Here is a 14738-nt window from a genome sequence, read left to right as displayed (position 1 = left end):
TTAATCTTTTATGCATCAGTTTCTTCATTCACAAAATGGGATAATCATATCCATCGAATATGCTCATCGAAGGGCCAGCACAGTTTTCTGTAAAGGGCCAAAGGGAAAATATTTTAGAGTTTGCTGGCTTTGCAGGTTTGGGTTGTAGCTACTCAGCTCTGCCACTGTAGTGCAATGAATGGCCGTAAACAAAACTTGAACAAATGGATGTGGCTGTGTACCAACAAAACTTTATTTATAGACACTCAAAGTCGAATCTCATATCATTTTCATGAGTTACAGAATCTTCTTCTTTTGCTATTTAAAAGCAAAAATAAAAATTCTTGGCTGGGCACGGTGGCTTGTGCCTGTAATCCCTGCACTTTGACAGGCTGAGGTGGGAAGATCATTTGAGGCCAGGAGTTCAAGAACAGCCTGGGCAACATAGTGAGATCCTATTTCTACAAAAAATAATAAAATAAAATAAAATAAAAATTTTAGTTCATGGTCAAAAACAGGATTTCGTTTGCAGAACACCATTTGCAGTCCCCTATGCTAACCTATCTAGGTGCTTAAAACAGTACCTAACACCTTTTCTTGGGTTGGCTTTGAACACCAACCAAGGATTTAATACCTGTTAGCCATTTTCAGGTGGGAAGATGTGAATGTGATATGAAGTGGGTCATCTGTCACAGTTGGCTTGTTGGTGAGGGACAGGCCATTGGTGATGCGGGGGTCAGCTCTGTCTTAGAATAGCTGCCCAGAGCATGGCCCACCATGCTCCTCGTCTTCCCACCCAAAGTGACGTGGACCTCACCCTTTAAAAGGTACAGACACAAATTGGATGCAAAATCGTGGAGTCAGATTGTCTGGGTTCAAATCCTAGCTCTGCCACCTCCTCACTGTGTCACCTTGGGCCAGTAACTTAATCTTTCTGTGCCTCAGTTTCTTCATCCACAAAATGGGATAATCAGATCCATCTCCTGGGCCCACCCCTGCCCCAAAGTGAGGACACTCTGACATAGTCCCAGACCTCCACCACGGCACTCTGATCTCCACCAACACTCCAAGGGCCCTGGGCCAGTTCTCTGCTGCCTGAGGGCATGGAGGACACCTTTCCCCAGTGTCAGTGATGAAGAACAGTTTATTCACAAACGGCTCCGGTTTCAGGGCTGGCACTTTCTCCTATCTTTGGCATCCGGCATTAGCTGTCTAGCCTTGATACTCAATGTCACATCCTTGGGCCCCGACCCAGGCTGGCAGTGTGGGTGAAACCCTTGGCTTTGGGGCTTTGGAAGAGTCCTTCCCTCTCAAGACCTGCAAAGAGCTGCATCAGCCCTCACTCGCCTTCGCTTGGGCCAGCACCACTGCCTCGGCCCCCAGTCTCTACTGACGCGCTAATAGTTCAGGTCCCGGGATATATCTCAGCCTGGACAGTTGTGAGTGCTGCTGCGTAGTACCCGATGAGTCTTCCGGCACATGTCCAGGCCCCATCTTGCAGTTTAAAGCAGGCTTTTTGGTCGGAGTCTCTGAAAAGCCCAGAATGGGGCAGAGGGTCCCCTGTGCGCACCTCTGGGGGCACCCGGTCCATGTCCTTAGACCATGGCTGGTGGTCCTTAGACCATGGCTGGTGGTCCTGACGAGATCTGTCTTCTCATCCCTGACTCAGAGCTCATCTAGCATCTGGGTATCTGTAAGCTGGTTGGAAAAGGCCCTCTCCAAGCGCAAGGTATTGTATTTGGGGGGCGGTGTGCCAGGCACTTGGGTTCCTAGGGCTGGAGGCAGGTGCAAAGCAGAGTTGAAAGTGGGTAGGTCATTGTCTATATCCAGGGCTGGGTTGTCCTGGCCCTGTGGGCTGCGGGGAGCTTCTGGACAGGGGGGAGCCTGCTTCCGAGCCCACCACTCCTTGGCTTTCTGCCACTGGCGGCGGGCAATGATAGAGAAGAAGTCGATGAAGAAGACCTCAATGATCTCAATGACGCAGACAACAGAGCAGCTCATCCACAGGCCCAGTTGGCCACCGAAGTTGGACAGAAGCATCTCAATCTGCAAGAGAGGCCAAGCCACACAAGTCCCATCAAGAGATACCTCCCCACAAGTTGGTCTCACATAGGAACCCTGATTCCCAAGGGAGCCACGGGTCAGCCCTGACCCTGCACAGACTGGGAGGAAGAAGCAGGCAGGCTTCCTGTCTCCTCTTAACTCTGTGCGTTCTGACCTGAGACCTGGCTAGCCTACAGCAGCCCTCCTAGAGCAGGCTGGAACCCCTTTCCCTGACTCTGCTCCCCAAGGCCAGACAGATGCTCACATCTGCCCCCAAAGTGAGGACACTCTGACATAGTCCCAGACCTCCACCACGGCACTCTGATCTCCACCAACAACACTCCAAGGGCCCTGGGCCAGTTCTCTGCTGCCTAAGGGCATGCAGGACACCTTTCCCCAGTGTTAATGACAAGGGACATAAGCCCAGGACAGGTCCTGGAAGGAAGCCACTCTACTCACACTGTTGGCTGGGCTCTCCATGATGGATCTCTGGTTCAGGTCTTTGTAGAATATCAAGAGTTTTGCCAAGTCTGTCCTGCAAAATTCCAACAGGTGAGTCAAGAGTCTTGGCATCCTACCAGATCACCAGTCCTCAGCATGGCTGTCTCCCTCCTACCCAAGCTGGCAGCACAGCCAAGGCACTGAGCTCCTTAGGGGTATCAGAACCTGGCCCATAAGGGCTCCGTCTACACCCCAGAGCATATCTCCAGCCTGGAACTGGTCCTCATGTCATTCATTTACTCAATAACTGCTCCCCAGCTTCCAGATTAAGTCAGTCGACCCAGCCATACTGCCATTGTACCCTGTTCTTCATTAAACGTCGACATTTGTAATTGTTTGATAGCAATCTCAAGTATGTACAGGTAATGTACATGAGCAGGGTAGTTGAGGTAATATGATAATAGGCACAATGGCAATGAGCATTTATGGGGCACTTCCTGTGTTGCCAAGCACTGTCGTAAGAACTTTATGTGAATTAACTCGCTGAATTCTCCCAACAACCCTATGAGGCAGGTATGTATAGTTTCATCATCCTCATTTCACAGATATGGAAACGGAGATGCAGATTGGTTAAGGAACTTGTCCAAGACTATGCTGTCGATAATCGGCTGAGCCAGTACTCCAACTCGTTTAGATCTGGCTTCAAAGTCCATGCTCTTAACCATCGCACTAAACTGCCTCTCGATAGGATGATGGCAAACTGGACCATGACTCATTCCAAAGGAGCAGGTATTACTCAGCTCTTCGGTGCTACAAAACAGTGGAGGGTCGTTCTTGCCAGAACTTTTGAACTTTCAAGAAAAGCTGGAAATAATGGGTTGCGTTCATGAGGCTAGATTTGTGCCATGAGGCTAGGATCAGTCACCAGTTTGCAACACTTGGTTTAATGGTTTGCAATTGCTTGGTCAAAGTCTATTTTATCGTTACAGTGTAAGTACCTTTGGGGGGCAGAGACCATGTCTGCTTGATTGTCCTGGTTTCCCCAGCACCTCACACAGCACCTGGCGCCTCGGGGGTGCTCTATGAATGTTGGAAGCCAGATTGGCCAGATTGGCTCTCACGGTGGGCAGGCCCAGCAGTGGGCATGAGGGAGATAGTGATGGCTTAGAGAAATGTGAGTTCACACGGCATGATTCACAGATGTGAGTTCACTCTCTCCCAGCTTTGAGGAAATGAATGAGTGAGTGAATGAAAAGAAGAGGGGGGCAGGCTCAGTGGCTCATGCCTGTAATCCCAGCACTTTGGAAGGCTGAGGGAGATGGATCACTTGAGGTCAGGAGTTCAAGACCAGCCTGGCCAATATGGTGAAATCCCATCTCTGCTAAAAATATAAAATTAGCCAGGTGTGATGTTGCACACCTATAATCCCAGGTACTTGGGAGGCTGAGGCAGGAGGATTGCTGAAACCCAGGAAGCAGAAGTTACAATGAGCTGAGATCACACCACTGTACTCCAGCCTGGGTGGCAGAGTAAGACTCTGTCTCAAGAAAAAAAAAAAAGAGATTTGGCCATACCCATACTCATATGGAAGCAAGTGAGAAGGCTGGGGGCTGTGGCGGGCAGAGGCAGAGGAACATGGTAGAGGAAACTTACTTGTTGAGCTTTTTGTTTATTTGCCGGCCTTGGTCCCAAGTGAGAACAGGCAGCAACCACTTCTACAATGGAGAGAGAAAGAGTGGGTCTGAGGATGCCCAAGAGGCCAGGGCCAGCCTCCCCCTTCAGGCTCCCCAACTTGTTCCCCAGCCTCTGCAAGGTAGCTCTCTTCCCCTTGGACCATGTCCCAGGCCAGAGGACACAGCAAAAATGTCAGTGGGGCTCCGGGCGGGGGGCTCGAGTGCGGAAGGGTGGGCAGAAGAACTTACCTCTGAAACCACAGATGGCCATTGTGCCAGGCTCGTAGTTAGCGTCCACTCCTTAAAGCTAAGGCAGGAGGGGACAGTATGAGTGTAGGCAGCCCAACCCAACCCAGCCGTCCATCTCACCCCTTGGGGTCCACATACCTGCAGGCTTCCTTGCACACAGACTGGCAGCCCAGCTCTTCCTGGACAAAGGCTCGATGCAGTTGGTAGTAACAATACACTGAGGGACAAGGGAGAGGGAAGCATGAGCTTTGAAAAAGCCACAGGACCCTTCCCGGGCATCCCCAGGTCACCAAGGACAGCCCCGCAGTCTCATTTTAATGATTTCTCCTCCCACTTTCTACCAACACTGGCTCTCTGGAAACACATACTGCCTTGTGATGTTGGGAAACAGAAAGCAGTGGTGGTTAAGGGTGTGAGTTGAAGGTCAGACCGCCCTTGGTTTGGATCCAGCTCTGTTCCTTTCTGGCTGTGTGACCTTGGGCAAGCCGTCTAGCCTTTCTGGGTCTTGGTTATCTATTCTGTGAAAAGGTAATATCGACCCATTCCTACCTTCTGGAGTTGACTAAGGTGGTCAGTTGCAAAGTATAATTCAAGCCAGGCTTGACAACAGAAGTAAAACTCTAGTTAAATGGCTCTCAACCGATACCTCCCTCATGCAAAAGGCAAGAGGGTTGGAGTCCCATGAGTGCCTATTGCCAGGGCTAGGATGACCCTGGTCCTGGAGCATGCAAGGCTGGGGCTGGGTCTCACTCACTCCAGTTGGGGTGTTGCTGGTAGTTGCAGTAGTTGGCTTCGGGAGGTAGAGGCTGGCTGTACTGGGCACACCCACATTTCTCCACCATCTTTGTCTGGAAGCATGAATGAAGGCAGATCTGAAAGAGGAGACCCAGGGATGCCATTCATGTCTCTGCATACGGATGTCAGGGAGTTCCCTGTACATCCTTCAGCCCAGGGGGTCAGCCTCCCTCAGCCTTGGTCAACCACATGAACCTGCCCCTTATGCCAACTGGGCTGGGCATGGTCCTGGAACTGCAAAGGGCCCAAGCTGGAAGAGATATTAAGAATTTATTTATTATTTTTATTTATTTACTTATTTTGAGACAGTATTGCTCTGTTGCCCAGGCTGGAGTGCAGTGGCACAATCTCAGCTCACTACAACCTCTGCCTCTCGGGCTCAAGCGATCTTCCCACCTCAGCCTCCCAAGTAGCTGTGATTACAGATGTGCACCACCATGCCCAGCTAAGTTTTTGTATTTTTGGTAGAGACGGGGTTTCACCATGTTGGCCAGGCTGGTCTCAAACTCCCGACCTCAAGTGATTCTCCCACCTTGACCTTCCAAAGTGCTGGAATTACAGGCATGAGCCGCCGCACCTGGCCAATGTATTAAGAATTTAGACTAACTGAGATATGGAGATTGGGCTGAGCTGGGGCTGGAGCGGTCATTTTCCATCATGTGGGTGCCAACACAAAGTTAAATGGGAAAATTGGAGGAGTCCTCCAGAAACAGAGAGAAATGAACACAGTCCCAGTGTTCCTATTCTCAAGCCCAAGCCCTCCACGTTGGGTCTTCATGGATCATAAGCTACCACAATATCCATGGAGCTTATAGCATAAAAGCCAATAGCAGAGTTCCTGAAGGCAGGCTACTCAGGTCAAATCCCAGCTTTGCTATTTATCTGCTGTTTGGCATCAGGCAAGTTACTTAACCTCTCTGATGCTTTGCTTTCTTTATAATAATATCAACTTCATGAAGTTGTGAGCATGAAATGAATTGATACATGTAAGGTGTGTGTGTGCATGGTAGCTCTCACTAAATACCATCCAGAAGTATCTTTCTGATGAGCTCACTTTTTTTATTTTTAGAGACAGGGTTTTGCTCTCTTACTCAGGCTGAAGTACAGTAGTGTGATCGTGGCTTACTGTAGCCTTGAACCCTTAGGCTCAAGGGATCCTCCCTCCTCAGCCTCCCTTATAGCTGAGATTACAGGTGTGCACCAGTATGCCCAGCTAATTAAAAACATTTTTTTTTTTTTTCCAGAGGCAAGGTCTTGCTATGTTGCCCAGGTTGGTCTCAAACTCCTGGGCTCAAGTGATCTTCCTACCTTTGCCTCCCAAAGTGCTGGGATTGCAGGCATGAGCCACGGTGCCTGGCCCAAAAGTCCTCTTTTACTCGCTGTCTACATCACCTCTCAACTCTGCTCTTATCTAAGTTGGCAGACTCAGTGCGGAAGGTTTCTGGTCCTTTTGTTCTGCTGGGCTGATTTTCATGGACTCTCTGGGGTATGCTGGTAGGAGGTGAACTATAAATTCCCAGAATATGAGAGGAGGCAGAACAGATCGTCTCACTTAAGTGTTAAAAAGTCAAATGTCTACAGGAGACAGTGATGTAAGTGACATGCAGAGGGGTAGTGAAAACTGTGGGAGCCAGAGAACACCTGCTTCATTTATTGGGGTGGCTGCACCCACTGTTTATCCTGCAGGAAATATGGGCTCAATGCTGCCGTATCGTTTCATTTTTTCAAGAGGCTGGAAATCTGGATTTTCTTGTGAAATTCTCTGACTTTTAAACACCATCCAAGCTCTTGAAAAACTGGGTATGCCACCTGGAAGGCGACTGGGAGCTGCAATTTAGCAGCCCCTGATCCAATCCCACCTCCCCTTGTGGTTGCTGAGGGGAACCCAGCTGGTCCAAGGCCATCATCAAGTGAGGGTCACCAGCAGGCCTGGAAGCCATGCTCTTGACCCTTCGGCCAGCGTCTCTCTCAGACAGCTTCTCTCCTGTTCCTCCCTTGCCAAGGCCTATTTAGGAGGTGTGTCTGTCTCAGCTGTACATTGAGTTCCACAGAAACCTCGGTGAATCAATTAAGCTCTGGTTACAGATGAACTGCAGAGGACTGGAACCAGCTGGCATCATTTGTTCTTGAGGTCTCTGGATGAACCCCAGGGATCCTCACCAGAGTTCCTGGTGCAAGCCACACCCCAGCCTAGATATAACTTTGTCTCCTGGGTCCGGGCCATAAACCCAGGGCTGAGTGCCCCCGGCAATCTGTTACCTGGAGCGAGTAGGCAGCGTTGTAGATGTTCCTGATTGGCACGTCACTCCCGTCCTCTGTGCACTGACTGTAGGGCTCACTCAGCTTGAAGGACTCTGTCTGCAATCACAGCAGCACACATTCAGCCTTGTCATCCCCCAGGACCCAGGTGGAGGGTTTTGCAGGGGGCACCAGACAGGGGACTTTGCAAGCAACCCTTGGGAGCTGAGAAGCTATTTGATCATTCATTTAACAAAAAGTTAGTGAGCACCTATTAGGTGCCTGGTACTGTGGTAGACACTGAAATCAGCAATGATCAAGACAGATAAGTTCCTGCTGTCCTGGAACATACCTTTCAGTGGGGCAAATAGATGGTCAGCAAGCAATTAAATAAACAAGATGATTTTGGATAAATCTGGATGGTGTTTAATGAAATGGGGTAGGGAAACTGGAGGGGTTAAGAGAAGATGGGCAGTTTTTCCCACAGAGTGATTGGGGAAGGTATTTCTGAAAAAGGGACCTGTTGGCTCAACATGGAACTGCAAGAAAGAGCTGGTCTTGTCAAGAAGTGAACAGGAAGCCAGGCATGGTGACACACACCTGTAGTCACAGCTACTGGGGAGGCTGAGGTGGAAGGATCACTTGAGCCCAGGAGGTCAAGGCTACAGTGGGCCATCATCGTACCACTGCGCTCCAGCCTGGGCAACAGAGTGAGACTCTATCTTTAAAAAAGAAGATGAAGAAGTGGACAGAGGATGACTGGGTAGAGCAAACAGGAAAGGCTTGAGGCAAGAGGGGCTGGTGTGGCTGAAAATGACAAAATAGAGAAATTGCTGGAGATGAAGTCAGACAGGGAGGTTGAGGTCAAATCATGCCCAGCTGAGAAATTTGGATTTGATTGTCTGAATGAAATGGATTTGCAGTTGGCGAATCCACTGGGAGGTGGGAGGAGGGATTAGAAAGATAAGCAGGGGCCAGGCACAGTTGCTCATGCATGTAATCCCAGCACTTTGGGAGACTGAGGAGGGAGGATTGCTTCACTCCGGGGTTCGAGGCTGTAATGAGCTACGATTCTGCAATCCAGCCTGGGCGACAGAGCAAGACCCCATTTTGAAAACAAAGAGAGAGGGAGGAGGGAAGGGGGAAAGGAGGAAAGGAAGGAAGGAAGGAAGGAAGGAAGGAAGGAAGGAAGGAAGGAAGGAGAAAAGAAAGAAGAGAAAGAGAGGAAGAAAGAAAGAAAGAAAGAAAAAGAAGGAAAGAAAGAAAGAGAAAGAACAAGGAAGGAAGGAAGGAAGGAAGGAAGGAAGGAAGGGCAGCAGGGACTATGAGTTGCTTCAGATTCCCGCTCAGGTGAAGGACCCATTGCCTTGTTCTCTGGTCCCAGGAGCTGACTTGAAAGATGTTGACTTTCTTAGAAAAAAGCCAAGGAAAGCTCAACAGAGTAGAATGCTACCCTGATCATCAGAGGAGGTAAATAGCATTGTCACTCAAAGTTCAAAATCCTTATTCAATAATTTTTTATTTTTATTTTTTTTTTAGAGATGAAGGTCTCGCTCTGTCACCCAGGGTGGAGTGCAGTGGTACAATCAAGGCTCACTGCAGCCTCTACCTCCCAGGCTCAAGGGACCCTCCTGTTTCAGCCTCCCCGAGTGGCTGGGACCACAGGCTCCTGCCACTGCACCTGGCTGCAATCATGTTTTATTGTGGATTACTAAATTTTGCTCTAGCTTAATATTTGTCACTGCAAATAAATAATCCAGCCAAGCCAAACAAGCATAAATGGGGGTGGGGGGGAGGATAACATCTTCTAACTCAATGGAAGATAAATCGTGACCAGTTTATCACAACTGTGTGTTTGTATGCTGTGTGCATCCACGTGCCCACGTACAATCGTTTTTATTTTTTGGTTTGGGGAGATGGGGGTAAAGAGAAAATGAATGGCAGATTTGTGGGAGGGAAGAACGTTATTTTCACTTTGAAGAAAGAATGAAAAGCGGCAGGGGCGGGGGGAAGGAACGAAGCGGTTTGAGGCAGGTGGAAACTGTAGCCATCTCAATTGGCTATAATCCCTTTCTGTTTGTATTGCATTTCATCTGCTGACCCATTAGTCTCCCTCAATTCACTGCAAGTACCTCCAGGGCAATTGACGATTCTCATATAAAACTGTTTAAACAACAGAAGCAAACAAAGGGGAAACTGGCTGTCTGGCCTCCCCTCTTTCCCAGGGTGCCTGCGCTAACAGATCAGATCCTGCATCTCACACAGACAGACATGGACTCACACATTCACTTTGCCCTGCAACCCGCCCTTCTCACTAACAAGGGTGAGTGTCTTTCTATGTTAGTACAGAATAAATAGACTTAATAGCTGGGTAGAAAATGCATGCAGGGCCTCTAGTACACGCCAGGGCTGGGCTAGGCACAGAGGTGCAAAGATGTCAAGCAGTGGCCTTCCTTGAGGTCACAATTCCTTGCCATCCTCTAAGCTTCTTCAAGCAGCAGGATCCCTGGGCAGATGTGTTCCTTTGGGCGCCCCCCGGTCCTGCTGAACTGTTCCCGGAGTCTAGAGGGTCAGCTACAGGCTCTGCCTGCCTGGGGTAGGAAAGCACAATATCCTGGCATCCAGATGAGGGGTCTGTCCACTTAGGCAAGCCGTGTGCAGCCAGCAGGGGTGGCTGGGGCTCCCTCTACCTTGAAAACCAGCCCATGGGCTGCTTCCAGGAAACCGATTATGAGAAACCATTTGGATTTCAACGCTTTCTGGGTACTCAATGGCCCTTCATTCTGCAACGATGCTTATCAAACTCACAGCTCTTGGAAGGTTCCGGTTGTTTTCTGAAGCAACCAGAAGTAGAGCAAATGAAGCGAAATTCCTGTTCTGAGTGGGGTGGAGGTCTTGAGATTCTCAAAACCTCGAATGCGGTGACTTTGACAGAATGCTCTTCCCTCCGCCCCAGCTTTCAGTTTTCCAGAACTGCTGGCTTGTGGAGGCTAGGAAGACATTTTGACTTCTAAGCTGACCCCTGGGGACACACAAAAAAAGAGTGTGTATGTGTGTGCATATGTGTGAGTTTATATGTGTGTGCATACACTTATGCATGTAAAAGTGTGGATGTGTGTGCACACATAGGTATGTGTGCATGTATGTGTATGTATAGAGGTATATGCGTGGGACATAGAGCCCATTTATATCAAACCAGGTTCTATCTGCTTCTTTCTGAAGATCTTGGGGGAAGGAGACAATTGCATAGGAGTCCTTAGCTCACCACCCTCTCTCTCTCTCAGACAGGGTCTCGATCTGTCACCCAGGCTGGAGTGCAATGGTCCCATCATGGCTCATGTCAGCCTTGACCTCCTGGACTCAGGTAATCCTCCCACCTCAGCCTCCCAAAGTGCTAGGATTACAGGTATGGGCCACTGCACCCAGCAAGCTCATTCTTTAAGGTATAAACAGTGCTAAGGGGAAAAGTCCAGATGGCAACAGAGCCTAAGGGGCAGGGAGGTGACAAGAGGAGGGCCTTTATCAAAGCCCCCACAGCTTCTGGGGTTAGAGTCAGCTCCCACCTTCTTGCAACCTTGAGAACTTCCAACCAGCATAATCATGTCTCATCTGTGAGATGGTCAGTCCAGCCAAGCTATTCTCAGACAAGGTGGCTATTGTTCTCACATTTCAGTGGTAACTCTTGTCCCAGCCAGTAATCCCAAGTCACCTTCTCAGAAAGATTGCCCGCCTTGCCACAGCTTAGCGGTTTGCAAATTCTGTGCTGTCTGCACCCTGTTTTAGGGCCCATCACAGAAGGGTGGGTGGTAACCAGGCTGGTCTGTCTCCCAGGCTCAACTACATTCATCTCACATTTCTATTTCCATTGTGTACATTACTGGGTAAGACTTTGTTTGAGTGAGAGATTCTCCCAGTAGTAAAAAGGACTTCCTCCCCCAGCCACTGAGAGCATGGCGGAGGTGTCTAGCAGCCACAGTCAACAGGCCAAAGTGGCAGCTGGGCTCTGGGGGTGGGTGGGGAGCCTTTATTTCCCTTGGTTTCCATGCTCTGCCCCTGTTTCTCAGAATGGACTGCTGCTTCTGCCAGGCAGGGGACAGCAGGGATGGCCAGGCTGGGGATGAAACAGGTGGATGGTTTTCTTCTTGAACTGTGCAGACCTGGGAGGGACTCTTTTTTTTTTTTTTTTCTTGGAGATGGAGCCTCACTCTATCGCCCAGGCTGGAGTGCAATGGCATGATCTCGGCTCACTGCAACCTCCACCTCCCGAGTTTAAGCCATTCTCATGCCTTCGCCTCTCAAGTAGCTGGGATTATAGGCATGTGCTACCACGCCCGGCTAATTTCTTTGTATTTTTGGTAGAGATGGGGTTTCACCATGTTGACCAGGCTGGTCTTGAACTCCTGACCTTAGGTGATCTGCCCTCCTTGGCCTCCCAAAGATTACAAGCATGAGCTGCTGTGCCCAGCTTGGACTCATTATTGAGGAGGTTTTGTTTGCTTTGAGTCTCTAGGCTGTCTCAGGGCCCCTCCCATGACCCTGTCCTGATGGTCTCCTCTGACCATGGGCATAAGGGGGTTGAATTCTGGGCCCTTCTGGAAGGCTTTTTCTCTAGGAACTGTGTTATAGTCAACGGTCATTCACCTCTAAACAACCGGTAGCACCAGGCAGGCTAGCTAAGGGGTCAGGAATGTGGGCTTGGGTCCGAATAAATCTGAAATCAGATTCCCACTGTGCTACCTAGTGGCTATTTGATTTTGATTAAACAATAACAACAATAGACCGGGCGTAGTGGCTCACGTTTGTAATCCCAGCACTTTGGGAGGCTGAGGAGGGTGGGTCACTTGAGGTCAGGAGTTCGAGACCTGTCTAACATGTCAGCCTGTCTAACATGGCGAAACCCCATCTCCACTAAAAATACAATAATCAGCTAGGTGTGGTGGTTCATGCCTGTAATCCCAGCTACCTGGGAGGCTGAGGTGGGAGGATTGCTTGAACCCACAAGGTCAGAGCGGCAGTAAACTCCCACTTTGGCCTCCCAAAGCACTAGGATTATAGGTGTGAACCACTGCACCCAGTGAAAAAAATTCTGATGGCTTAAAATATTACATGAAATAATAAAATAACTGGAAGCAAACTCAATTTAGTATCTGGTCTCAAAGAGGAAGAACTCTCATTAACATAATGACTAAAGAAGAAAACAAAGACTTTGACTATGTAAACATTCACTATTTTGCATGTGAAAAAGTATCCTAAAGAAAACCACAAACTGGGAAAGATACTTGCAACACATATGGCAAATAATCACTATCCTTTATGTATGTACAATTATTAATAGTATCTTTTATATATAATTTACTAGTAGTGTATAATATAAATATATATTATATATGTGTGTACATATATGTGTGTGTATATATATATATAATTCATAAAGGAGAGAGGTGTTAAAAAAGACCATAGAAACCTTCCCTAACCCCTCTTTTTCCTTTTTCACTCAAAGTTATTTTTCCTTCTCTTCACCTCTTTTCTTAAACAATATATAGTAACAGTCTCTCTTTCTCTCTCTCTCTCTCTCTCACTATATATATATATATATATATACACACAGACACACATACATTTTTGTGTGTGTGTGTGTGATGGAGTATCACTCTGCCACCCAGCCTGCAGTGCAGTGGCACGGCCACAGCTTACTGCAATCTCTGCCTCTTGGGTTCAAGTGATCCTCCCACATCAGCCTCCCAAGTAACTGGGACTACAGGTGTGTGCCACCACAGCTGGCTAATTTTTATATTTTTTGTAGAGATGGGGTGTCACCATATTGCCCGGGCCGGTCTCAAATCTCCTAGGCACAAGTGATCCACCCGCCTCAACCTCCCAAAGTGCTGGATTACAGGTGTAAGCCACTGTGCCCAGCCAAGCCAATATACTTTAAGCACTTACTATATGCCAAGCACATTTCAAGCATTTCACATGTACCAACTCATTAAATTCTCACCAGCCATGAAGTAACATCATTATTATCATCCCTATTTTACAGATGAGATCACTGAGTCAGAGATTACACAACTAACGTGCAAAACTGGGGTTTGAATCTCAGCCATTAGAACTCTTAATCCCTGTTTGGCATAGATTGAACTTGTGAAATGAAGTCTGGGTATGTGCTTTAGAATCAAAAGGTGCAACAGGATTTGTAATGACATGGAGTCTCCCCAGTCTCCAGGGCCTGGTCCCCAACTCCACTGGGTGAGTGGTCCACCCATGTCCACTTCCTCATTTTCCATTCACCATTCAACCTATTGTACTTCGGTTTCTGTTCCACTCCTTCCACTGAAAACGTCTCTTGCACAGAACACTGGTGACCTCTTGGCTGCCAAAACCAGAGAATGCTTTTGCCCTCTACCTTGCCTGACCTCTCGACTGTACTTGCTACTTTTGGTCACACCTTCTGTAAAATTCTCTTCCTTGATTTATCTGATACCAACTCTTTCTGGCTTCTGATCCTACTTCTCTGCCTCTCTTTCTCCTTTAACTTTCCACTCAGCCCTTAAACATTTGCACGTTTAGGGTTCTGTCTCAGGTCTTGGGTGATGGCATTTATTTCCATGTCTACAATTACCCCCCAAGATTTTCTCCTGAGCTCTAGGTCCATAGCATCTAATGAATGCTTTCTTTTCACCTTGACTTCTCAAAGGCATAACAAATTGGGTCTGTCCCAAATTGAAGTGGTCTTCTTCCCCAAACATACCCTGCCCTTGGATTCTCTAATTCTGAGCCTGGCATTCCTCCATCTCTCTGCCCAAGCCACTACCTAAATATCAATCTAACTTCCCCCTGGCCCTTCTCGCTAACATTGGCTGTCAAGTCCTGTTGCTTCTGTGCTATAATATCCCTGAAATCTATTCCCTCTGCTCATCCCCACAGCCATTGCCTCAGCTGAGGTCCACATCATTTCTTTCTAGAATTACTACAAATGTACTGTCTCCAGTATACTGATAATACTTCCATTAAAATGATTTCTTTGAAAAGTTTCACTACACAGCTTAAATAAACTCATTTTGTGACTCCTTTGTAATTGTTACGTTCTTTGTCTGGACTGGCTCTTCTTGACTATTTGCCTGCACTTGTCCTTCTAAATCCATCATTTATAAAGCCTTCTCCAATAGCTTCTGTCTGGGCATCCATCCATCCACCCTCCTACCCACCCACTCACCTATCTATCCATCCAGCCAGCCAGCCAACCATCTACCTACCCATCTACCCACTCACCTATCCATCCATCCATCCATCCATCCATCCATCCATCCATCCATCCATCCA

General features: G+C 48.2%; 1 protein-coding gene across 1 annotated transcript in view; it reads right to left on the bottom strand.

The window, feature by feature from the left end:
- Nucleotides 1-211: 211 nt before the first annotated feature.
- Nucleotides 212-14738, bottom strand: part of SCNN1G (sodium channel epithelial 1 subunit gamma) — a 33188-nt gene continuing 18661 nt past the window's right edge. Inside the window, exons 7-13 of the mRNA XM_023189340.1 lie at nt 7440-7538; nt 5140-5257; nt 4524-4602; nt 4386-4443; nt 4117-4178; nt 2482-2557; nt 212-2025 (exon numbers count right to left, since the gene is read on the bottom strand). Of these exons, the coding sequence (XP_023045108.1) occupies nt 1645-2025; nt 2482-2557; nt 4117-4178; nt 4386-4443; nt 4524-4602; nt 5140-5257; nt 7440-7538 (873 nt within the window). The 3' untranslated portion in view covers nt 212-1644. The remainder of the gene's footprint in view (nt 2026-2481; nt 2558-4116; nt 4179-4385; nt 4444-4523; nt 4603-5139; nt 5258-7439; nt 7539-14738) is intronic.

This window comes from Piliocolobus tephrosceles, chromosome 17 (genome assembly GCF_002776525.5).
Source record: "Piliocolobus tephrosceles isolate RC106 chromosome 17, ASM277652v3, whole genome shotgun sequence".
NCBI lineage: Eukaryota > Metazoa > Chordata > Mammalia > Primates > Cercopithecidae > Piliocolobus > Piliocolobus tephrosceles.
This window is presented reverse-complemented; position numbering and strand designations above follow the sequence as displayed.